The following is a 23,064-nucleotide window of genomic DNA, read 5'->3' as shown; positions in this document are numbered from 1 at the left end:
CTGGCTGGCCCCACCCCTAATCAGCCTGCCCCCACCCTGATCAGCCTGCAAGCCCCTCCCCCCTGGGCAAGCCCCACCCCAAATCGACCCCCCACCCCAATAGGGGGTGGGCTGGCCGGCGACCTCCTGCGGCCCTTCCCCCTGGCTGGTCCCACCCCTGATGGGCCCCCACCACCCCATTGGGCCACAGCCCCTCCCGCAGCCAGCTACACTCCTGATCTGCTCCGCCACACCAGTTGGGGGTGGGCTGGCCAGCCAACCTCCCACGACCCCTACCCCAATTTGCCCCCCACCCCATTAAGGGGCAGAGCCAGCTGGCCCACCACCCATAGCCCCTCCCCACAGCCATCCCCACCCCCAATCAGGGGCGGGGCATGCCAGCCAATTACCTTCGGCCCCTCCCCCCAGCTGGCCTGGCCCTGATCAGGCCCTGATCAGGGCAGGCCAGCTTGCCAGCCTCCCGCTGTCTCCTCCTCCTGACAAGCCCAGCCCGATCCACCCCAATTGGGGCCAGGCTGGCTGGACCCCACCTGTGCACAAATTCGTGCACTGGGCCTCTAGGATATACATATGTATCTAGCTAGTGTATGTCTTTATACACACACAGTAGCAATATATGGTTTTGAGAAAAGCCTTATTCATACCATATTAAAGCAAAAATTTGGCTAGTTTCAATTAGCATTACATAATTAGCTAATTCTAATAAGGATTGCTAAGTATTATGATTGAATAAAAGTTCTTCATATGTATTTATATAATTAATTTAATTGCTTTTTTATTCTTACATATGTTGGACTTTTTAAACTTACAGAACACAATATAATACATATGTATGTAATGAATACTTTTATCACAATTTTAAACCTCATTGAGTTTTTAAAAATTGAAGTTTGGCCTGGCTGGTGTGGCTCAGTTGGTTAAGCATCATCCCATGCACCAAAGGGTCACCAGTTCAAATCATGATCAGGGCACATGCCCAAGTTGGGAGCTGGATCCCCAGTAGGAAACATATAGGAGACAACTGATGGATAATAATCTACTTATGGATAAACTTCATTTTGTTAATTCATTCAGTGGCTAACATTACTACTGTAATATTTGTGTAGAAGTTTTTATTTTAACAGTTCTTTTAAATTATGTTGGTTATATACTTAGAAGTTGAACTGCTGGACCATATGGTAATTATAGGCATAACTTTTTAAAAATATGTTTTTTATTAATTTCAGAGAGGAAGGGAGAGGAAGAAAGAGATAGAAACATTAATTATGAGAAAGAATCCTTTATCGGTTGCCTCCTGCATGCCCCTATTGGGGATTGATCCTGCAACCCAGGTGTGTACCCTGTCCAAGAATCAAAACGCGACCTCCTGGTTTATAGGTTGACACTCAGCCACTGAGTAATACTGGCTGGGCGTATCCATAACTTCGAGAAATTGCCATTCTTTTTCCACAGTGGCAACTGTATATACCAGGCTTCTACTAACCTCATTAGTACTTGTTATTTCCCATTTTAAAAAATCATTATATCCATTCTAGTGAGTGAATTGGTCTCTTATTATGGTATTGATTTGCATTTGCCTAATGATGTTGAGCATCTTTTCCTATGCTTGTTGTTTTTTGTATATCTTCCTTGGAAAATGTCTATTCAAAGTTTTGCCAATTAAAATCGATATAAGGCATATTAGGAAAAACAATAGCAAAATGGTAGAAGTCAGTCCTTTCATTGAGTAACTATATTAATTGTAAGAGGACTTATGTCTCCAATTAAAAGGCAGAGATTGGCAGAAAGTTGGCTCTAGCCAGGGCAATTAGGCAACAAATATATCTAAATCAAAAAAGGATGAAGTAAAAATATATCCATAAGCAGAGGTATATTTTATATAAAGAAAATCTTAAAGAATCCACAAAAATACTATTAGAGCTAATACACAAATTTAGCAAAAAATTTGGATACTAGATCAATGCATAAAAATCAGTGTATTTCTATATACCAGCAATGGAAAATCCTCAGAAGAATATCAGAAACAAATTTATTTTTATAATAATATCAAAATAATAAAATAGTTAAGAATAAATTCTAACCAAAGGATGCAGACAACAAGAGGTGAGGGTGAGGGCAGGACTGGGGGTGTGGGAGGGCAATGGGGGGATAAGGACACATTTGTAATACCTTAATCAATAAAGGGAGAAAAAAGAAAAAAATAATAAATTCTACTAAGAAAGTACAAGACTTGTTCACTGATAATTAAAAAATATTAAAAATAAATAAAAGAACACCAATCTAAATGGAAAAACTTCCTATCTGAAAAATCTCAGACATCTCTTATACCAGTGTTTGCTGATACATCTCCTAGGGCAAGGAAAACAAGAGAAAATAAACAAATTGGTCTACATCAAACTAAAAAGCTACTGCATAACAAAAGAAACCATCAATACAATGAAAAGGGAGCCCACTGTATGGGAGAACATATTTGCCAAAGATACATCTGACAAAGGATTAACATCCAAAATATATAAGGAACTCATACAACTTAAGGAAGACAAACAATCCAATTAAAAAATGGGCAGATGCATGGGGGATAGAAGAGATCAGTGAGTGGGTGGATAAAAAGGACATATGTAATACTTTCAACAATAAAGATTAAAAAGAAAGAAAGAAAGAAAGAAAGAAAGAAAGAAAGAAAGAAAGAAAGAAAGAAAGAAAGGAAGGAAGGAAGGAAGGAAGGAAGGAAGGAAGGAAGGAAGGAAGGAAGGAAGGAAGGAAGGAAGAAAGAGAGAAAGCAACCATGTTGGTGTAAAATGAAAAAGATAAAAAATATATAGAGAAATAAATAAATAGAAAGACTTCCAATGTTCATGAATTGGAAGACTTATTAAGATGGCAATATTATTGAAAGCTATCCATAGATTCAATGACATTTCTACCAAAATTCTGATAGATCCTTTCCACAACTGAAAATCCAGATTCACAAATTTATATGAAATTGCAAGGAACTCTTAATTGTTAACACAATCTTGAAAAAGAAGAACAAAATTGCATGACCCACACTTTCTGATTTTGAAACTTATTACAAAACCACAGTAATCAAAAGAGTGTGGTAATGTTATAGGAAAGACATTTATGAACTAGAATTAAAAGTACAGAAATAAAGTCATACATCTATGGTCAAGTTATGTTTTGCTTTAGTTCCAAGGCCATTTAATGAGGAAAGAATTCTCTCCAGCAAAGTTCTGGAATAACAGGATAGCTACAATATAAATAAATTTGGACTCTTAACACAACATATATAAAAATGAACTAGCAATGGGTCAAATGCCTAAATATAAGAGCCAAAATTATAAAATACATAGAGATAAATTTTCATGACTCTTAGAGTTGGTAATGATTATATTAGATATAAAATCAAATTCATGAGCACCAAAGGCAAAATGAATCGGACTTCATAAAAATAAAAAAATCACACAACTTTTATCCATTAAAAATAATATCAAAAAAGATAATTCATATAATAAGAGAAAATATTTGCAGATTACATATCTGATAAGAGTCTAGTTTCCAAAATGTAGAAAGACTCTTACAACTAAGCAATAAAAATAGAAATATCTCAATTTAAATTACAAAGTAATTGAATAGTCATTTTTCCAAATGATATAACTAAATGGTCAATAAGTACATGAAAATATGACCTACATTATTAGTCATTAGGGAAATACAAATAAATAACACACTCACTACAATGGTTATGATATTTAGATTGTTTTTATTATAGTTTATTTCTAATATTACGCCATTATGGTCTGAGGAGATGCTTGATATGATTTCAATCTTCTTGAATTTGGAGAGACTTTGCTTGTGACGCAATATGTGGTCTATTTTTGAAAATGTCCCATGTGCACTTGAGAAGAATGTATATTTTGTGGCTTTGGGGTGAAATGTTCTGAAGATGTCAATTAAGTCCATCTGATCTAGTGAGTCATTTAGGATTGTTGTTTCTTTGCTGATTTTTTGTCTAAAGGATTTATCCTGTGATGTCAGTGGTGTATTAAAGTCCCCTACTATGATTGTATTGTTGTTGATCTCTCCTTTGATATCTTCCAGGATTTTTTTTTTATGATTTTTGGGTGCCCCTGCATTGGGTGCATATATGTTTATCAGGGTTATATCCTCTTGTTGTATCGATCCCTTTATTATTATGAAGTGGCCTTCCTTATCTTTTCTTGTGGCCTTCGCTTTGAGGTCTATTTTGTCAGATATAAGTATTGCTACCCCAGCTTTTTTTCATTTCCATTTGCCTGAAATATATTTTTCCATCTCTTCACTTTCAGTCTGTGTGAGTTCCCTGTTCTGAGGTGGGTCTCTTGTAGACAGCAGATGTATGGGTCATGTTTTTTTTTATCCATTCAGCCACTCCATGTCTTTTGATTGGAGCATTTAGTCCATTTACACTTAAAGTTATTATTGATAGGTACTTTTTTGTAGCCATTTTTTATGTTTTGTGCCTGTGTTCCTTCTTACCTTTTTATTTCTTCTTTTTACACCAGTCCCTTTGGCATTTCTTGCATTGCTGGCTTGGTGGTGATAAACTCCCTTAGCCTTTTTTTGTCTGTGAAGCTTCTTATTTCCCCTTCAATTTTCAATGATAGCCCTGCTGAGTAGAGTATTCTTGGATTCAGTCCCTTGCTTTGAATCACTTTGTAAATTTCTGTCCATTCTTTTCTGGCCTGATGTGTTTCTGTTGAGAAATCATTAGATAATTTAATGGGAGATCCCTTGTACGTAACTTTCTGTCTCTCCCTTGCAACCTTTAAGATTCTCTCTTTGTCATGAACATCTGTCATCATAATTATGATGTGTCTTGGTGTGGGTTGGGTATGATATTTTAAAAACAAAAACAAAATATAAAAAATGTCAGCAAAGATTTGAATAAAATGTGGCCCTCACACTTTACTGGGGGAATGTAAAATAGTGAAATCGCTGTGAAAAAGAGTTTGGCAGATCTGCATTGGAAGAATCATTGATTGGCTACCTCCTGCACACCCCACACTGGGGATTGAGCCCACCACTTGGGCATGTGCTCTGATCAGGAATTGAACCAGTGACCTCTTGGTTCATGGGTCCATGCTAAACCACTGAGCAACACAGGCCAGGCTGCTTTGTGTATTATTAATATAACTAGTCCTCTTATCCTTTGATTAATATTTGCATAACATTTTATTTTATTTTTTAAATATATTTTATTGATTTTTTTTACAGAGAGGAAGGGAGAGGGATAGAGAGTTAGAAACATCGATGAGAGAGAAACATCGATCAGCTGCCTCCTGCACACCCCCTAACTGGGGATGTGCCCACAACCAAGGCACATAGCCCTGACCAGAATCGATCCTGGGACACTTGAGTCCACAGGCCAACACTCTATCCACTGAGCCAAACCCATTAGGGCTGCATAACATTTTAAATATATTCTACTTTCAACCTAGTTATATAATTATATTTGATACTAAAGGCCTGGTGCACGAATTCATGCATGGGTGGGATCCCTCAGCCTAGCTGGCAATCAGGGCCAATCAGGGCTGTCTCGCCCAGTCACAATTGGCCAAACCCCAGCAGCAAGCTAAGCTACTGGTCGGAGCATCTGCCCCCTGATGGTCAGTGCGATCATAGCGATTGGTCAATTGGCCAGACACTTAGCATATTATGCTTTTATTACATAGGATAAGCTTTTTGTAGACATTATATAGTTGTCACTTTTTTTAAATTCTCACCTGAGGACTTTTATCAATTTTATATAGAGAGGAAAGGAGGGAGGGGGGAGAGATAGAGAGAAAACATCGATATGAGAGAGAAAAATTGATCAGTTGCCTCCCATATGCACCCTAACCGGTTATGGTCAGGGCACATAACCTGCAACCTGGTTATATGCCCTGACCGTAAGCAAACCCATGATCTTTTGGTGTACAGGATGACATTGCAACCAACTGAGCCACACTGGCCAGGGTGAGTCACGTTTTTAATTCACTCTACTAATCTATTTTAATTGGTGCATTTAGACTATTTATATTTAAGAAATTATTGGTATGTTTGCGCTGAAGTCTGACATTTTATGTTTTGCTTTCTACTTGTCTCCGTTTTCTATTTTTCTGCCATCTTGTAGGTCCTGAGCATATTTTAGAAGTTCATTTTGATTTATTTATATTTTACAGTGTATCTCTTTGCATAGAATCTTTTTTTTTAATCCTCACTTGAGGATATTTTTCCATTGATTTTTAGGGAGAATGGAAAAGAGAGGGAAAGACAGAGAGAAATATCGATGTGAGTGAAATACATTGATTGGTTGCCTCCTGCACAAGTCCTGACCAGGGTCAGGACCTGGGAGGAGCCTGCAACCCAAGTATGTGCCCTTGACCAGAATTGAACCCTTCAGTCCACAAGTTGACACTCTATCCACTGAGCCAAACCAGCCATGGCTGCATAGAATCCTTAGTGGTTACTCTATATTCTGTATTCACATACGTAACTTATCACAGTCTCCTGATGCCATCATTTTACAAGTTCAAGTGAAGTATGAAAACCTTATCTCCCTTTTTATTTTTTTACCCTTTCTCATTTGTAATTACTTTAAATATTTCTTCAATATAAATGTAGAACCATGTCAACAGAGTTATACATTTCTCTTCAATAGTCAAACATAATTTAGAAACGTCAAGATAAAAAGAAAAGATTGTTGAAAGCATTACAGATGTTCCCTCTTTTCCCCATTGAAGTCTTCTAGCCCATCTTGTCCCCCACCCCAGGCCTTCATCACCCTATTATCTGTGTCCATGAGTTATGCATATATGCATACAAGTTCTTTGGTTGATCTCTTCCCACCCATCCACCCTCCCCTGCCTTCCGTGTGAGATTCAACAGTCTGTTCCATGTTTTTATATCTCTGGATCTATTTTGTTCATTAGTTTATTTTGTTCATTTGATTCCACATATGAGTGAGATCATGTGATACTTGTCTTTCTCTGACCGGCTTATTTCGTTTGGCATAATACTCTCCAGGTCCCTCTGTGCTGTCTCAAAGGGTAAGAGATCCTTCTTTTTTTATGTATGGTATAGTATTTATCCATTTGTTTTTGCTTACTATATTACTTCTCTTTAATATAATTACTATTTACACAAATTCCTTTGGTCATTTAGCAGTTTGATAGAGGAGATATAGTCAAATGACTAATTTATTTTCAAATTATAATCCAGAGGCTGAAATCTCATTAGAATAATTATCTCATGGTGTATTTACTAGCGCTTCATCAGGAAGATAATATTGAGAAAATAGAGAAATTGTGGTAACAATGAGAAAAACAGCACATATTTCCCAAAGAAAAGCAGCACCTATCTTTCAAACAAAAAATTTCAATCACTATTTGAAAAACAAGACAAACTGGCATCTAGCAACAGATTTTCTCTTTCTGACTATTTATTTCCTTTGATAATTTACCCAGCTCCCATTATTCTTTTGTTCATGGGAACTTGGGTTAATGATGAGAGTGGTCCTCAAAAAGCAAGAGGAGGTAAAAAGGTAGAGTGTGGGAGGCCATGCCAGTGATCTAGGAATTCTGAAGACATTAATGCCCCACTCAGCTCTTTATAATGTCATGACAAAATCATACTCTTAAAAAGACATCATTAGAACTTAACTAAACAGCCAACAGAATATTATTTCCCTTGTTGCCATCCCTTTTCATCTCTTCCATGAACTATATCCCTTTCATGTGCTGAGATTTGGTATCCTTAGAACCTGAAAAGATTCTTACAACGCAGTCTCGTATCTGCTTGGTTTTCACCCCATAGACAATAGGGTTCATGGTGAGAGGCAAGAGCAGATAAATATTGGCTACAATGATGTGGCAAGATGGAGGGATTTTGTGACTCCCAAAGCGATTAAAAAAGAAACAGAAGAAAGCTGGACTGTAGGAGAAAACAATGGCACAGATGTGGGCAGTGCAGGTGCTGAAGGCCTTCTGTCGAGCATCTGCTGAGGAGAGGCTGACCACTGCCTGGAGGATCATGGTGTAAGAGATGGTGATGCACAGGATGTCAAAGCCCCCAATCAGGAAAGCAGCCATCAAACCATAGATAACATTGGCCTTGATATTTCCACAGGATAACTTGGCTACAGATAGCTGGTCACAGTAGGTATGGTGTATTATGTTGCCTCTGCAAAAGGGTAATCTTTTGGTGAGGAAAACCAAGGGAATGATGAGCAGCACTGCTCTCAGGAAAGTAGCAAACCCAATCTTTGTAATGACAGAATTGGTGAGAATAGTTGAGTAGCGCAGAGGGTAGCAAATGGCCACATAACGATCCAGGGCCATAAGCATGAGCACCCCAGACTCCATTCCTGTGAAGGTGTGGATGAAAAACATCTGGACAAGGCATTCATCAAAGCTGATTTCCTTGAGATGAAACCAGAAGATGCAGAGGGCTTTAGGGATTGTACTAGAGCACATGACAAGGTCAGTTAAGGAAAGCATAGCCAAAAAGTAGTACATGGACCTGTGCAGGGATTCCTCATAGCGGATGAGGTAGAGGAGCCCACAATTCCCTACCATGGCCACAACATACATTGTGCAGAAAGGGATGGAAATCCAGAGGTGCATGTGCTCCAGTCCTGGGATACCATTAAGAATAAATGAGGCCGGTGTCACATATGTTTGGTTCAGAATTATCATGATTATGTTGGTATAACTAGTAATAAGCTTGTAGGGTTTTAGTTTCATTTTTGACCATCCTAGATTTGGAAAAATAGAGAAGAAATCTTAGTTGTGGTCTCTCTCCCCTTCCACCTCTGTTAGATATTGCATTTTATATCAAAGAACCAATGTCTTTCAATGCAAGAAAATTATTTAAACATAGTAAGTCTTGTTTGTTAATTCATGAATTTATCAATCCATTCAACAAATATGTATTGAGCATCTACTATGGGACAGGTTCTAGCAAAGCTATTGTGTCTACATTGTTTTAGAACAAAAAACATAGATACAATTCTCATAAATTTATAATCTAGTGTAATTATGTTATGATTTTTCTGATTGACATTTGTTATTATATCTTTTAAAAATATTTATTACTACTAAAATCTACCTTTGGGTATTTTGTTAAGGTGAAGCTCATGAATTACCTCACCAGTGACACAGCAGATATTAGGGTAAGGTTTTATTGTTACTATTCTTAATAATAGTTTATATTTATGCTGCTTTACTATGTACCAGGTACAGCCTAAAATTTTATAAATATTAACTCACCTAATCCTCACTACAAGCCCAGGAAGTATTTTTATTAATCTGCACTTTATAATTAAGTGAACAAAAATCATCTGAATTTCAAATATATTGTCAATCTCCTAGCTTCATGTATAGATATTAAGGGCACCATTCTGATTTTAAAACTTTTTACAAAAACTATTATCCATTACTTTTCTTCATTAATTTGTGTTTTTTACTCTAAAATATTTAAGAACATTTTAATATTTCCCTGCTTTCAAATTTAATGGTAATTATGGTGATGATATATGTACATACAGGGTGTCCCAAAAATATGTATACATATTTTTACAGTTGATAGCTTAATTTTGAAAACAAAATGTATTTTAATAAACACTGCCTTTATAATCATTCAAAGTGTGTGTATACATTTTGGGGGGAACACTTACTGAGTATGCACTTACTGAGCTTATTGGGTTTAGAAATCTATAACCTTTGATTTTGGAAATGTTTTTACATTAACTTTTATTTTTTCTTTTACCTTTATTTTTATTGTTGACACTATTACAGATTTCCCCATTCCCCAACCTCTTTGCCCACCTCTACCCAGCTTCTGCCCGCCCCCACCCCACCTTCTTTCTAACTTTTGATAATTTCTTCCTCATTATTTTACAATTACTTATAGTCAGATAATGGATCATCTGGGCTTATTTTGTATTTCTCTTTTAAAAAATGTTTTATATTACATGTCTATTTTTTACCCAGTTTCCTAAAAAGAATTCTAAATTATATCTTTCAAATATGTTGGCATATTTTAGTTGTCTAATATTGCAAATTTCCAAGATCATATTTTTGTCTGAATCTTGTGAATCTGACAAAATAATATATTAATAACATTATATATTTACATATACTTGCATATGTTCTATATAATTATAAGATATTTTTATAATATATAATTTTGTATCAAGTATATAATAATATATTGGCAATAATAATATGCAGTAAATAATATTTTATGCTTCATGTATTAGTTCTATATTATCTAAGTTCAATTATTTATTTTCATAGCTTTTTTGTAAATACACATAACCATTATATTTAGCAAATAAAAAATGTTGTAAAACAAAAATGATAAAGTCTTATAGGGTTTAAAAATAAAGAATATTCAATTCAATTTGTAAAGTTAAATAGTAGAAGGGACTGAGGATCTCACATTTAAATTATAGTATTGGATTCAAACCTTTCATCTTTTATGAATTCACCTGATATATACACATTTACAGAATTAGTTAAAGTTTTTTTCCCAGAATACACTTCCACTCATCATAAGAAGATAGTTTACACTGTTTAAGATAGTGGATGAAACAGATATTTACCTATATCTATGTGTTATCTTTATGTATTTATACCTCAGGATGGCAGGTTAAATACTGTAAAAGACAATATTTTGGAAATAGTAAAGCAACCTAGAATGAACATGTTCATATAGTACTCTTCAAAGATCTCTTTTTATATCATCAAAAAATCTTAGAGCAGAAGTAAATGACAACTAAATAAATTTTGATGCATGTCTGGAAAAGTTTCTAAGAGGAATGGCCAATTGTTCTTAAACTGGAAGCATGCTCAGGTGTTTGACAGATCAAAATGGGTTGCTTTCTCTTGTTGCTGTTTCCTACTGAAGCTGTTATATTTTTAGCTTTATTATTTTCAATCTTCTGTCCTTTTTCTGTCCCCTCAAATATCTTCTAGTATAACATATTCCAGAAGACTCAACTCTCTGGACAGGTTAGAGAGCCAACTTCTAAAGCCTCTTAACATAATGTAATTTGCAAAGTACCAGGCTTATAATTAAGGGATAGATTTGGTGATGGAATCAATTTCTTTTACTATTTAAGCATCATGGTATCATAAAAATCATTATATTCTTGAATCATCCACAATTTAATAAAACCCTTATATTAGGACAGATTGTATTTTAGATCTGCACCATATAGCAAGATAATACACATTAGATGTCATTACATATTTTGAATAAACAAACAGCTTAATGAATTAATAAATTATAGTTTATTGACTTTAATAATTACTAATTGATTTTAGTAATTATTAAATGAATGCTGTAGTCTAAATATTATTACCTAGAAAGCACAAAGGAGCCACCAGAAGAAAAACAACCCAATGACTACTTCACAAAACACTAGAAATCATAAATTACAAAATAAATCATGAAATAGAGAAAACAAAATCCTGGGGCAGGGGGGGGGGGGATGCATTAACAAAAATAAATATACTCGTTTGTAAAGTAAGAATCAATTATTATTATTATTATTATTATTATTCCTCACCTGCAGATATTTTTCCATTGATTTTTAGAGAGAGTGGAATAGAAAGGGAAAGACAGAGAGAAACATTGGTGTGAGAGAAACACATTGATTGATTGCCTCCTGCACAAGCACCAACCAGGGCCTGGGCCAGAGAGGAGCCGGCAACTGTGGTACTTGCCCTTGACTCGCATTGAACCCAGGACCCTTTGGTTGGCAGGCTGACTCTTTATCCACTGAGCCAAACCAGCTAGGTGAGAACCAATTATTTAAACTATACTAGAAATTGGTATTAATTAAGAGTGGTTTTTTTTTAAAAAAATCTGTATATATATTTTTAAAGGGTGTATCAGAAAGAAGACAACACAAAGTATGCAAAAAGATTTTTTTTTGATTAGCAAAAACATAATAAAAGAACAAAAACATATCCAAAATTCTGGGGAGAAAAGATTAATTTCAGACAATGCAGAAATAAAAGCAAGAAAAAGTTAGATCAATATTACTTTTGAGAAAAATAAAAGAAAGCCTTGATGAAGTGCTATTAAAAATGATTACCATATTGTCTCAATCTTTAAATCCCAGGGTCTTATAAAAAAAAACACAACCAAGCAAACAAACAAAAAAACACCCCATGATTTCTTTATATGACAGTGGGTCCTTCGAGGCCAGTGTTGTTCTCTAAAGTGATTGAATGGTGGGCAGACAATGCAATATACAGATGATGTGTCATGGAATTGTACATGTGAAACCTACATAATTTTATTAACCAATGCCATGCCAATAAATTTAACAAAAAATCAAATTTAAAAATCTTAAAAAGTAATCTAAAAAGTATAATGATTGAAATACAGCCTTAACTCTCTCTAGCAATGAACAAAAAAAAAAATTAGACTTTCATTCTGAGAAACAAGGGAAGGCATGTAAAAACCAAGGGTGTTTTAAGCATGATTGAGAGTTATTCTCTAGCTATTCTCCCATTTCTTCTTGTCATGGGGGTGATTTATACCTGACGTCCCCCACAACAGAACCAATGATTCCCATTTGGCTAGGGAAATAACATAGATATTCATAATCACAATGAACAGTGAAACTAAATTGTAATCTGAGCATTGGGGAAATAAGCATTTTCTAACTTCACAACCCTTACACTTCTGCCTTTACATATGGTGAATTGACTCAAATAAGTATTGCTGAGACTATCATAAACAATTCATATGCATTCACAACCTCTCTCCACTTCATCTTTCTGCCTAAAAATATAGTGTTAGGAGTTCCACTTTTATATATCCTTTAATACCTTAGTTTCTGCGTATCTGGTTCAGGTGTTCAGGTTCTTGGTCAAAAACATCATGATTGTACAATATATGTATATGCATAGTCCTCAGCATCAAATCCCATGAAACCTGTCCAATTGAACTGGGTATTTAAGAGAAATGTCTGTTATTATTCCAATGGGGATACTTCAAAACATTAGAGACACAGGTGCTTGCACGGCAATCAAACTAACCCCTACAGGAGGAGGAAAAAGGACAAAAGTTTTCCATTTTTACTGCTATATTATAATACCTGATATAAGTGAATTGTTTCATATGCATGCATCTATATGTATGTGTGGACATGTATTTAATGGGAAGGATTTGCCAAACTGATTTTAACAAAAATGGGTGATTTCAATATTTATTGCAAAGTATTGTGTCTTTCTATGTACGGTCTTGTTGGACACATGGTTAGAACAATTAAGTACAGAATGTTTCAGTCATTCACACATCCATCCATTTCTTCTATTTGGCTTGTTGTTTTTTTCATGTCTCTAATTAAATAACATTATTGAGTACCTTAGTACCTCCCAAGTCAGGTTAAGAACTATGAAAAAGGATCAAATAACATAATTTTGAAAACTTCATGCTAGGTATTGAATTATTCCATTTATATGAAATGTTAAGAATAGACAAACCCATAGGACAGAAAGTAAATCTGTGGTTGCCAAGGGCTGGGGGGAGGAAGTGACTTAAAATGTATGAGTTTTAAAAATAAAAATCTTTATTGTTGAAATATTACATATGCCCCCTTTTTTTCCCCATTGACCTCTTCTAGCCCACCTCTGCCCCTGGCCCCAGGACTTTGCTATACTGTTGTCTATGGGCTTTTTTAAAGGGAAATGGTTAAGATGTAATGGGATTAAATAGTGCTGATAGTTGCACAGCTTTGTGAATGTACTAAAAGCCACTGATTTGTACATTTAAAATGATTTAAATGGTCAGTTTTATGTTGTGACTTTTGTATAATTTTTTAAAATGCCATAAAACTCTCTTACTGAGACTCAGCTATTTTTTTGTGGGTGTGGCACCAAACCTACATTTTATTTTTTTAACTTTGTTTTATTGCTTAAAGTATTACAAAGAGTATTACATATGTCTCCTTTTTTCCCCCCCCTTGACATTCCCCCGGCCTCCCCTACCCCCCAGTGTCTTGTGTCCATTGGTTATGCTTATATGCATGCATACAAGTCCTTCGGTTGATTTCTTACCACCCTGCACCCCCAACCCTCCCCCGCCTTCCCACTGTAGTTTGACAGTCTGTTCAAGGCAGCTCTGCCTCTGTATCTATTTTTGTTCATCAGTTTATAATGGTGTTTATTATCCATAAATGAGTGAGATGAATGGATTAGAAAACTGTGGTACATCTACACAATGGAATACTATGCTGCTGTAAAAAAGAAGGAATTCTTACCATCTGCAACAGCATGGATGGAACTGGAAAACATTATGCTACGTGAAATAAGCCAGTCAGTGAAAGAAAAATACCACATGATCCCACTCATTTATGCACTCAGCTATTTTTTATTTTTATTTATTTTTAAGATGAATTTGGTGGAAGTTTGTTTACTTATTTTTAAACAATCTTTATTGTTAAAAGTATTATATATGTCCCCTTTCCCTCCACAAGCCTTCACCACCCTATTGTCTGTATCCTTGGGTTATGCATATATGCATACAAGTTCTTTGGTTGATCTCAGCTATTTTTTATTTAACATTTCCCTAATTGCTGCAAGCTTTTAGTTAATATTAGAGTTATGAGAAAGTTGACTCTGATAGGTTTTTTCCTCTAAGTTCATCCATTACTTTTATTAGGAATAACTTTTTAATATCCTTAGTTTTCCATTTTTATTCATGCCACCCACTGTTTACTGGTTTTGTGTAAACATAAGTATTCATTTTTCTAGGATAAATGGTTGGAAGTGTAACTACTAAATTGTATGGTAATTCAGGTTTGTGTCTTTAAGAAATTGGCAAAACATTTTCCAGTGTGGCTGTATCATTTTATATTCCCACCATTGATTCAATTTCTCCACATCCTTGCCAGAATTTCATGTTGTTACTAGGTTTTATTTTATCCATTGTCATGGTTACATAGTGATATTTATTTCTATTTTAATTTGTATTTTTGTATGTCCTTATCAGTAAAATGACTTTTCATATTTTTTGTCCATTTTCTTGTTGGATTTTTTTTGTTGGTGTGTGTGTTTGTGTGTGTGTCTTGTGAATAACTTTTCTCAGTCTGTAGTTTGTCTTTTCATCTTCTTAACAGGGTCTTCTATAGAGCAAAAGCTTTTTATGTAGTTTAAAATTTAATTTCTCTTTATTTTTATGAATTGTGTTTTGGTATCAAGTCTAAAAACTCTGCCTCATGCTAGATTCTAAAGATTTATCCCATTGTTTTTCTAAATTTTTTAAAGCTTTAAATTTTATATTTAAATTCATAATCTATTATTTTGAGTTAATTTTTTAATTGTCTTTTTTTGTGATTTTTAAAAAATAAATCCTTTATTGTTGAAAGTTTTACATGTCTCCGTTTTCTCCCATTGACCTCTCCTGGCCCACTCCCACCCCACAGCACATGCCCCCATCCCCTATTGTCTGTGTCCATTGGTCATGCTCATATGAATGGATACAAGTCCTTTGGTTGATCTCTTTCCCCCCGCCCTCTCTGCCATCCTCCCCTGCCTTCCCTATGAGGTTTGATGGTCTGTTTTATGCTTCTATGTCTCTGGATCTATTTTTGTTCATCAGTTTATGTTGTTCATTATATTCCACAAATGAGTGAGACCATGTGATTTTTATCTTTCTCTGACTGGCTTATTTCACTTAGCATAATGCTCTCCAGGTCCATCTATGCTGTTGTAAATGGTAAGAGTTCTTTCTTTTTTATAGCAGCATAGTATTCCATCGTGTAGATGTAGCACAGTTTTTAATCCACTCATCTGCTGATGGGCACTTAGTCTCTTTCCATATCTTAGCAATTGTAAATTGTTCTACTATGAACATAGGGGTGCATATATGCTTCCTGATTGGTGTTTCTGATTTCTTGGGATATATTCCCAGAAGTGGAATTACTGGGTCAAAATGGAACTCCCAATTGAGTTAATTTTTATATAAGGTATAAACAAGAGATTTATGTCAAGAGTTTGTTTTTGTTTGCTATGAATGGCCAATCATTCCAGCATTCTTGTTTTGTTTTAAGGCTACATTTTCTTTATTGAAATGCATTAATGTATTTGCAAAAAATTACTTGAGCATATTTGTGGGGGTCTATTTTTAGATACTCTTTTCTGTTCCATTGATTTGCGTGCCTACCCTCTGCCAATACCATAGTATTGATTGCTGTAGCTATATGTCTTGAGATTATAAAGACTGTTTCCTCATTTTATTATGTATTTTCATTGTTTAAGCTATTGTAGTTCTTTTGATGCTCCAAATACATTTTAGAAGAACATTGTCTATGTCAACAAAAAATATTGCTGGAATTTTTATAGAATTGCATTACATTTGTGTATCAGTTGGGGAGAATTGATATCTGAAAGCTGTATGTCTCTCTATTTAATTGACTTTAAATTTTTTTCAAGGGTAATGTATAGTTTTATTAAATATAATAATACTTATATTATTTTAATATACATTGTTAAAATATCTACACTAATAAAAGAGAAACATACAAATTGGTGTCACTCCACTACACCCACCAGCCAATCAGAGTGACTATGCAAATTAACCCAACAAAGATGGCGGTTAATTTGCATACACAGGCGCGAAGTGAAGACTGAAGAGGCTTGGCTTCTCCACTGTGGCTGGACCAAAGGCCTGAGTCCTGGGTGCTGGAGGAAAACCAGTGCCAGCAGCCGGGGAAGGAAGGCCTATTGCACTAATTTCCTTGTGCAACGGGCCTCCAGTCTACACTAATAAAAGACAAACATGCAAATTGACCATACCTTCGTTATGCCTTAAGCCAAGCCCACCAGCCAATCAGAGCAACTATACGCAAATTAACCCAACCAAGATGGTGGCTGGCAGCCACGAAGCTGGAGCAAGCAGGAGGCTTGGTTGCCCCAGTGATGGAGGAAGCCAAGCTTCCTGCCTTCCACGGCCAGCTCTGAGCTCCACTCAAGGCAACAAAGTTTCAATTATAGAAGACAAATAAACCCCAGATACCTGCTTTCAGCTGGCCGTGGCCACAGAGCTGGAGCGAGCAGGAGCCTTGGGTTGCCCCTGGTGATGGAGGAAGCCAAGCTTCCCACCTGCCCTGGCTGGCTCTGAGCTCCACTCAAGGCTACAAAGTTTCAATTATAGAAGGTAAATAAATCCCAGAATAAAAAAAAAAAAAGAAAAAGGAGAGGCTGGGAGCTTCTGTCACCAGGGGGCTTGGCCAGCCTGAAAATGGCCCTCAGCCCCTCACCCAGGCTGGCCAGACACCCCAGTGGGGACCCCCACCCTGAAGGGGGTATGACCAGCCTGCAAACACCCATCAGCCCCTCACCCAGGCTGGCCAGGAACCCAGCGGGACCCCTACCCTGCTCTGGACACCTTTCAGGGCAAACCAACTGGCCCCAACCCATGCACCAGGCCTCTATCCTATATAATAAAAGGGTAATATGCAAATTGACCTTAAACAACAGAACGACTGGGAATGACTGGTCACTATGACACACACACTCACCACCAGGGGACAGATGCTCAATGCAGGAGCTGTCCCCTGGAGGTCAGTGTGCTCCCAGAGGGGGAGCTCTGCTCAGCCACAAGCCAGGCTGATGGCTGCCAGCACAGCGGTGGTGGTGGGAGCCTCTCCTGCCTCCTCAGCAGCACTAAGGATGTCCAACTGCAGCTTAGGCCTGCTCCCTGCTGGTAAGTGGACATCCCCCAAGGGCTGCCGGGCTGCCAGAGGGATGTCTGACTACCAACTTGGGCCCTATCCCCCAGGGAGCGGACCTAAGCCAGCAGGTGGACATCCTCCCAGGGGTTCCAGACTGCAAGAGGGCATAGGCCGGGCTGAGGGAGCCCCCGGAGTGCACAAGTTTTTGTGCACCGGGCCTCTAGTATATTATAATATACTAGAATTTGTGGGGTCCCTTGGCCTGGCCTGTGGGATCGGGCTGAAACTGGCTCTCTGACATCCCCCAAGGGATCCTGGATTGCAAGAGGGTACAGGCCAGGCAGAGGGACCCCACCAGTGCACGATTGGGGCCAGGGAGGGACGCAGGAAGTTGGCCAGCTCGGGAGGGACTGCAGGAGGGCTCCAGAGTGTGTCCAGACCATCTTGCTCAGTCCCAGTTGGCCAGACCCCAGCAGCAAGCTAACGTACTGGTTGAAGTGTCTGCCCCCTGGTGATTAGTGCACATCATAGCGAACAGTTGAGTCACCTTAGAATATCATTAGCATATTACTCTTTGATTGGTTGAACAGCCAACAGGATGATCAGACACTTAGCATAATAGGCTTTTATTGTATAGGATAAGGGTAACCACCATTCTACTTTTTGCTTCTTTGAGTTTGATTACATTAAATACCTCATATTAGTGAAATCATATAGCATTTGTCCTTCTGTGACTGGCTTATTTGATTTAGCATGATATCCTCAAGGTCCATATATAATGTAGCATATGACATAATTTCTTACTTTTATACCTGAGTAACATTCCACTGTTTGTATATACCACATTTCTTTACTGATTCAACCATCCATAGACATTTAGGTTGCTTTTACATTTTGGATATTGTGAATGAGGCTGCAATGAACATGAATACATATATCTCATTGATATCCTGCTTTTAATTCTTTTGGGTAAATACTTGATGTGGGATTATTGGTAACTATATTTTTAATTTTTTGAGGAACATCCATACTGTTTTCCATTTTAGTTGCACAATTTTCCATTTTTATTGACAGTGCACAAGAGCACCAATGCCTCTACTTTCTCGCCAACAACTATTTGTGTGTTATAAAATTTTCTTTATAATTTCCATTGTAACAGTATGTGAGGTGATATCTCATTGTGATTTTAATTTTCATTTCCTTGATGATTAGTGGTGTTGAACATCTTTTCATGTACCTTTTGGCCTTTTGTATGTGTTTCTATTAAGCAGGAGTGAAGAAAATCATTTTAAAATACCTGAAGTGGCCCGGCCGGTGTGGCTCAGTGGTTGAGCATCGACCTATGAACCAGGAGGTCACAGGTTCGATTCCCGGTCAGGGCACATGCGAGTTTGATCCCAAGTAGGGGGCGTGCAGGAGGCAGCCAATCCATGGTTCTCTCTTATCATGGATGGTTCTATCTCGCCCTCTCTAAAATCAATCAATCAATCAAATAAAATGCAACATTTTAAAAAAATAATAATAAAAAAATCTGAAGTTAAAAAAACAAAAATGTTTCAAGATATGGATAACAGAATTGCAGTTAGATATTCTTGAGAGGTAGTGTTAGATGAGCCCAGAAAAGGGCCTATTTTAGATGAGCCCAGAAAAGGGCCTATTTAATCTGTGAACATGGAAGTTCACAGATGGGCAGGAGCACAGAAAGACAAAATAGGATAAGAGTGACATCAAGTTGAAAAAGTAAAGGAGAGATTTTTGACAACTTGTTGCTGAAGGAGGTTATCAGGAGAACATGACCACCAGTTGACCCTGGATCTGGATCTGGGCAATCAAAGACTCTTCACCAACTCCCCAGCCCTTGGAATGTACATTCTGCTGACCATTCCCAGAGCAAGAGCCATTTTCAAGGACACAACCTTGGGAGAGCAGCGCTTTGTTGAGACCATCTAGATATTATATGTGACTGAACCCAGTTAAGGCCTCTATGTAACTTTTAAAATTCTGGTGGGAGGGTATGGAGATCTATTTGTCTTTCAGCCACCCAAGATAAGCCTTGTATATAAGTTCTCCTGTTTACTAAACATGCTATCTTACCATTATTGAATCGTCTGCCTCTTCTTTTTATCTCTCCCTGTCCTCCATGCACAGAAATAAGTTTAGGAACCAATTCTTACTTTAGAAATTTTGAGTTTATGGTGAACACAGAAATAGGGTAACACATAGAAAGTAATTATATATTAGGGGGTGAGGTTATTTGTAGGATTCAAGATGTGAGATAGTAAGTAAAGACTAATTAAATAATTAAATAAAATTTGTTGAGGATAACTAACTGAATTGGGGAGAGACAATATGTGCTATTTTATGTTTGACAGAGAAAGATACAAATAAAAATCAGTTTATACTATACTTCTTATGTAATTGGTTTAGATCCTAAGACATTAATGTAAAAGTGCCATTTCCTTTAATCTCTCACTTTTTTTATTAATTTAGAAGAATCTTACATATTAGAAAGTCATTTAATTTCATTTATTAAATTCACAAGTGGAGATAAGATGAAACAAGTCAATTTTGAAACAAGTCCCCACTCATGGTTTTATATATATAATAGTTTTTACATTTGGTGAAGAGATCTATTTACCTCACCCTCCAGATTATATGCTTTCAAAGGCCCTCTTGAAGGAAATTGAATATCAAATTAGTTTGCAGGAAAATAATGTGCCTGATCAGGAAAGGGTAGGCATATTCAGCCTAATAATAGTAAGATACTCAGAGATTTCAAACTGATTATGTTAGTAACTTCATAGGAGTCTTGCTTGTTTCTCTTTCAGAAAGAAGTCATTGTAAAAAGGTATGTTGATACTGATTAAAAATATATAGCCAATATTTTCCAGAGGAAAGTAACAACTGTCTCTCAGTCTGTAAATTATAATCACTATTTGGAAACAGAATCATCTCCTTCCACTTTGTTTATCTATATATATAAAAGGCTAATATGCAAAGCATCCCTTCAGGAGCTTGCTATGATGTGCACTGACCACCAGGGGGCGGCATGGAACAAAGGGAGGCCCTGGCTGGCAGCCAGAAGGAAGGCACCAGCCAGCAGCTGAAGGCCCCATCAGCCCTGATCGCTGGCCAGGCTTAGGGGCTCTACCTGTGCATGAATTTCGTGAACCGGGCCTCTAGTTTTTAATAATTAATGAATAAATTAAGTTTGTCCAAGGAATGTGAGTTAATTATTAGACTAATATTTCAATGGAGTGAGAAACAAAAATAATTCACAGGAGGGTTGGCGGGCTGGCCAGTGATGCTGAAATTCTCAAGATGTATTTAGAAATACACCATTCAACATGCTTCATTTCCATGGTCAAAGTAGTACTTCTCAAAATATTTTATCGGCTCCTGTCTAAATAGGAGCCCTTTTCTCTCCTGGAAATTATCTTTTCCATATGCTATGAGATTTGATATCTTTAGAACCTGAAAGGATCCTAATGATACAATCTCGTATCTGCTTGGTTTTCACCCCATAGACAACAGGATTCATAGTGGGAGGTAGGAGCACATAAATATTGGCCATAATGATGTGGCAAGATGGAGGGATTGTATGACCCCCGAAGCGGTGGGAAAAGAAGGAAAAGAAAGCTGGACTGTAGGAGAAAACAATGGCACAGATGTGGGCAGTGCATGTACTGAAGGCCTTCTGTTGAGCATCTGTTGAGGAGAGGCTGACCACAGCCCGGAGGATCATGGTGTAGGAAATTGTAATGCATAGGATGTCAAAACCTCCAATCAGAAGGGCAACCATCAGACCATAGATGGCATTGATCTTGACATTGCCACAGGATAACTTGGCTACAGACATGTGGTCACAGTAAGTGTGGTATATTATATTGCCTCTGCAGTAGGGAAGGCGCTTGGTGAGGAAAGTAAAAGGAATAATAAGCAATACCCCTCTCAAGAAAGTAACAAGCCCAACCTTTGCAATGACAGGATTGGTGAGGATAGTTGAATAGCGCAGAGGGTAACAGATGGCTATGAAGCGGTCCAAGGCCATAAGCATAAGCACCCCAGACTCCAGTCCAGTGAAGGTGTGGATGAAAAACATCTGGACCAGGCATTCATCAAAGCTAATTTTCTTGAGATGAAACCAAAAGATGCAGAGGGCTTTAGGGATTGTACTAGAGCACATGACAAGGTCAGTAAGGGAAAGCATGGCCAAGAAATAGTACATGGGCTTGTGCAGTGAGTCTTCATAGCGGATGAGGTAGAGGAGCCCACAGTTCCCCACCATAGCCACAACATACATTGAGCAGAATGGGAAGGAAATCCATATTTGTATGTCTTCAAGTCCTGGGATTCCATTAAGAATAAATGAGGCTGGGTGCAGGTCTGTTTTATTTAGCATTAGCATAATCAATTAGGCTTAAAATTTATGTGGGTTTTTTTTCTAGAGTAAGAAAAAGAAAAGAGAAAATATAATTTATGGTTACTATGTCCCTTTCACCACATGTTTTAAAATTTTCTAGTGCATTTTAATGATCACACAACCATATTTTCTTAGTGCCAGGGAGTACCTTTTTTTTTTATTTGTTGCTCATTTGTTGATCAATTCTTCTGTTCATTCAACCAATTTTTATCAGGTAATCCAAGTTCTCATCACAGGCAATAATTTTTCTTCAATCTCTAAAAAGGAGAGTTTCTCGTCCTCAGATAGTTATATTAAAGTGTATCTCTGGTCCGGGCCAGTGTATCTCGGTGGTTATAATGTGACCTGTGCACCAAAGGCTCATGGATTCTATTTCCAGTCAAGGGAATGCATGTGGTTGCAGATTTGATTTCTTGCCCAGGTCCGGGCGCTAGTGGGAAGCAACCAAGCAATGTGTCAGGTCAACATCGATGTTTCTGTCTCTTCGCCTTCCCCACTCCCTTCCACAGTTTCTAAAAAATTGAACAGAAAAAATATCTTCCAGTGAGGATTAACAACAACAACAACAACAAAGTATAATTCTGTTATGACTTCTAGAAAGGAATCTTTGTTAGGATACCTTATTTAACTATTAATAACTGTATACACCTCTCTATTGCTATGTCCTTGAAAAAGATTTTTTCATCCCCTTATCAATGACCCAACAGATGATTTCAACTTTATTCTTATTGATAATTAATGGCTGATAATTATTTTTGATTACTAAGGTACTGTTTTAAGTATTTGAAATATTGAATTATTTATTCTTCTATTGGGCTTGGTGTTTCACAATTCAGTAAAATTTTTTATTCAGTCTTCTCACTTTTTAAAAATCATGTTGTTATTGTTTAAAGAGTCTTTATATTTTTTAATATATATTTTTATTGGC

The 23,064-nt window shown here is 36.9% G+C and overlaps 2 protein-coding genes across 2 annotated transcripts; both read right to left on the bottom strand.

The window, feature by feature from the left end:
- Positions 1-7,739: 7,739 nt before the first annotated feature.
- Positions 7,740-8,721, bottom strand: LOC102417200 (olfactory receptor 52N4-like). The gene has a single exon (XM_006094643.1). The coding sequence runs from the start codon at positions 8,712-8,714 to the stop codon at positions 7,740-7,742; it is 975 nt and encodes a 324-aa protein (XP_006094705.1). The 5' UTR covers positions 8,715-8,721.
- A 12,425-nt stretch (positions 8,722-21,146) lies between these two features.
- Positions 21,147-22,121, bottom strand: LOC102416886 (olfactory receptor 52N4). The gene has a single exon (XM_006094642.1). It carries the CDS (start codon positions 22,119-22,121, stop codon positions 21,147-21,149), a length of 975 nt encoding a protein of 324 aa, XP_006094704.1.
- Positions 22,122-23,064: the final 943 nt, after the last annotated feature.

Source organism: Myotis lucifugus, unplaced genomic scaffold (assembly GCF_000147115.1).
Source record: "Myotis lucifugus unplaced genomic scaffold, Myoluc2.0 scaffold_138, whole genome shotgun sequence".
NCBI classification, from domain to species: domain Eukaryota; kingdom Metazoa; phylum Chordata; class Mammalia; order Chiroptera; family Vespertilionidae; genus Myotis; species Myotis lucifugus.
This window is presented reverse-complemented; position numbering and strand designations above follow the sequence as displayed.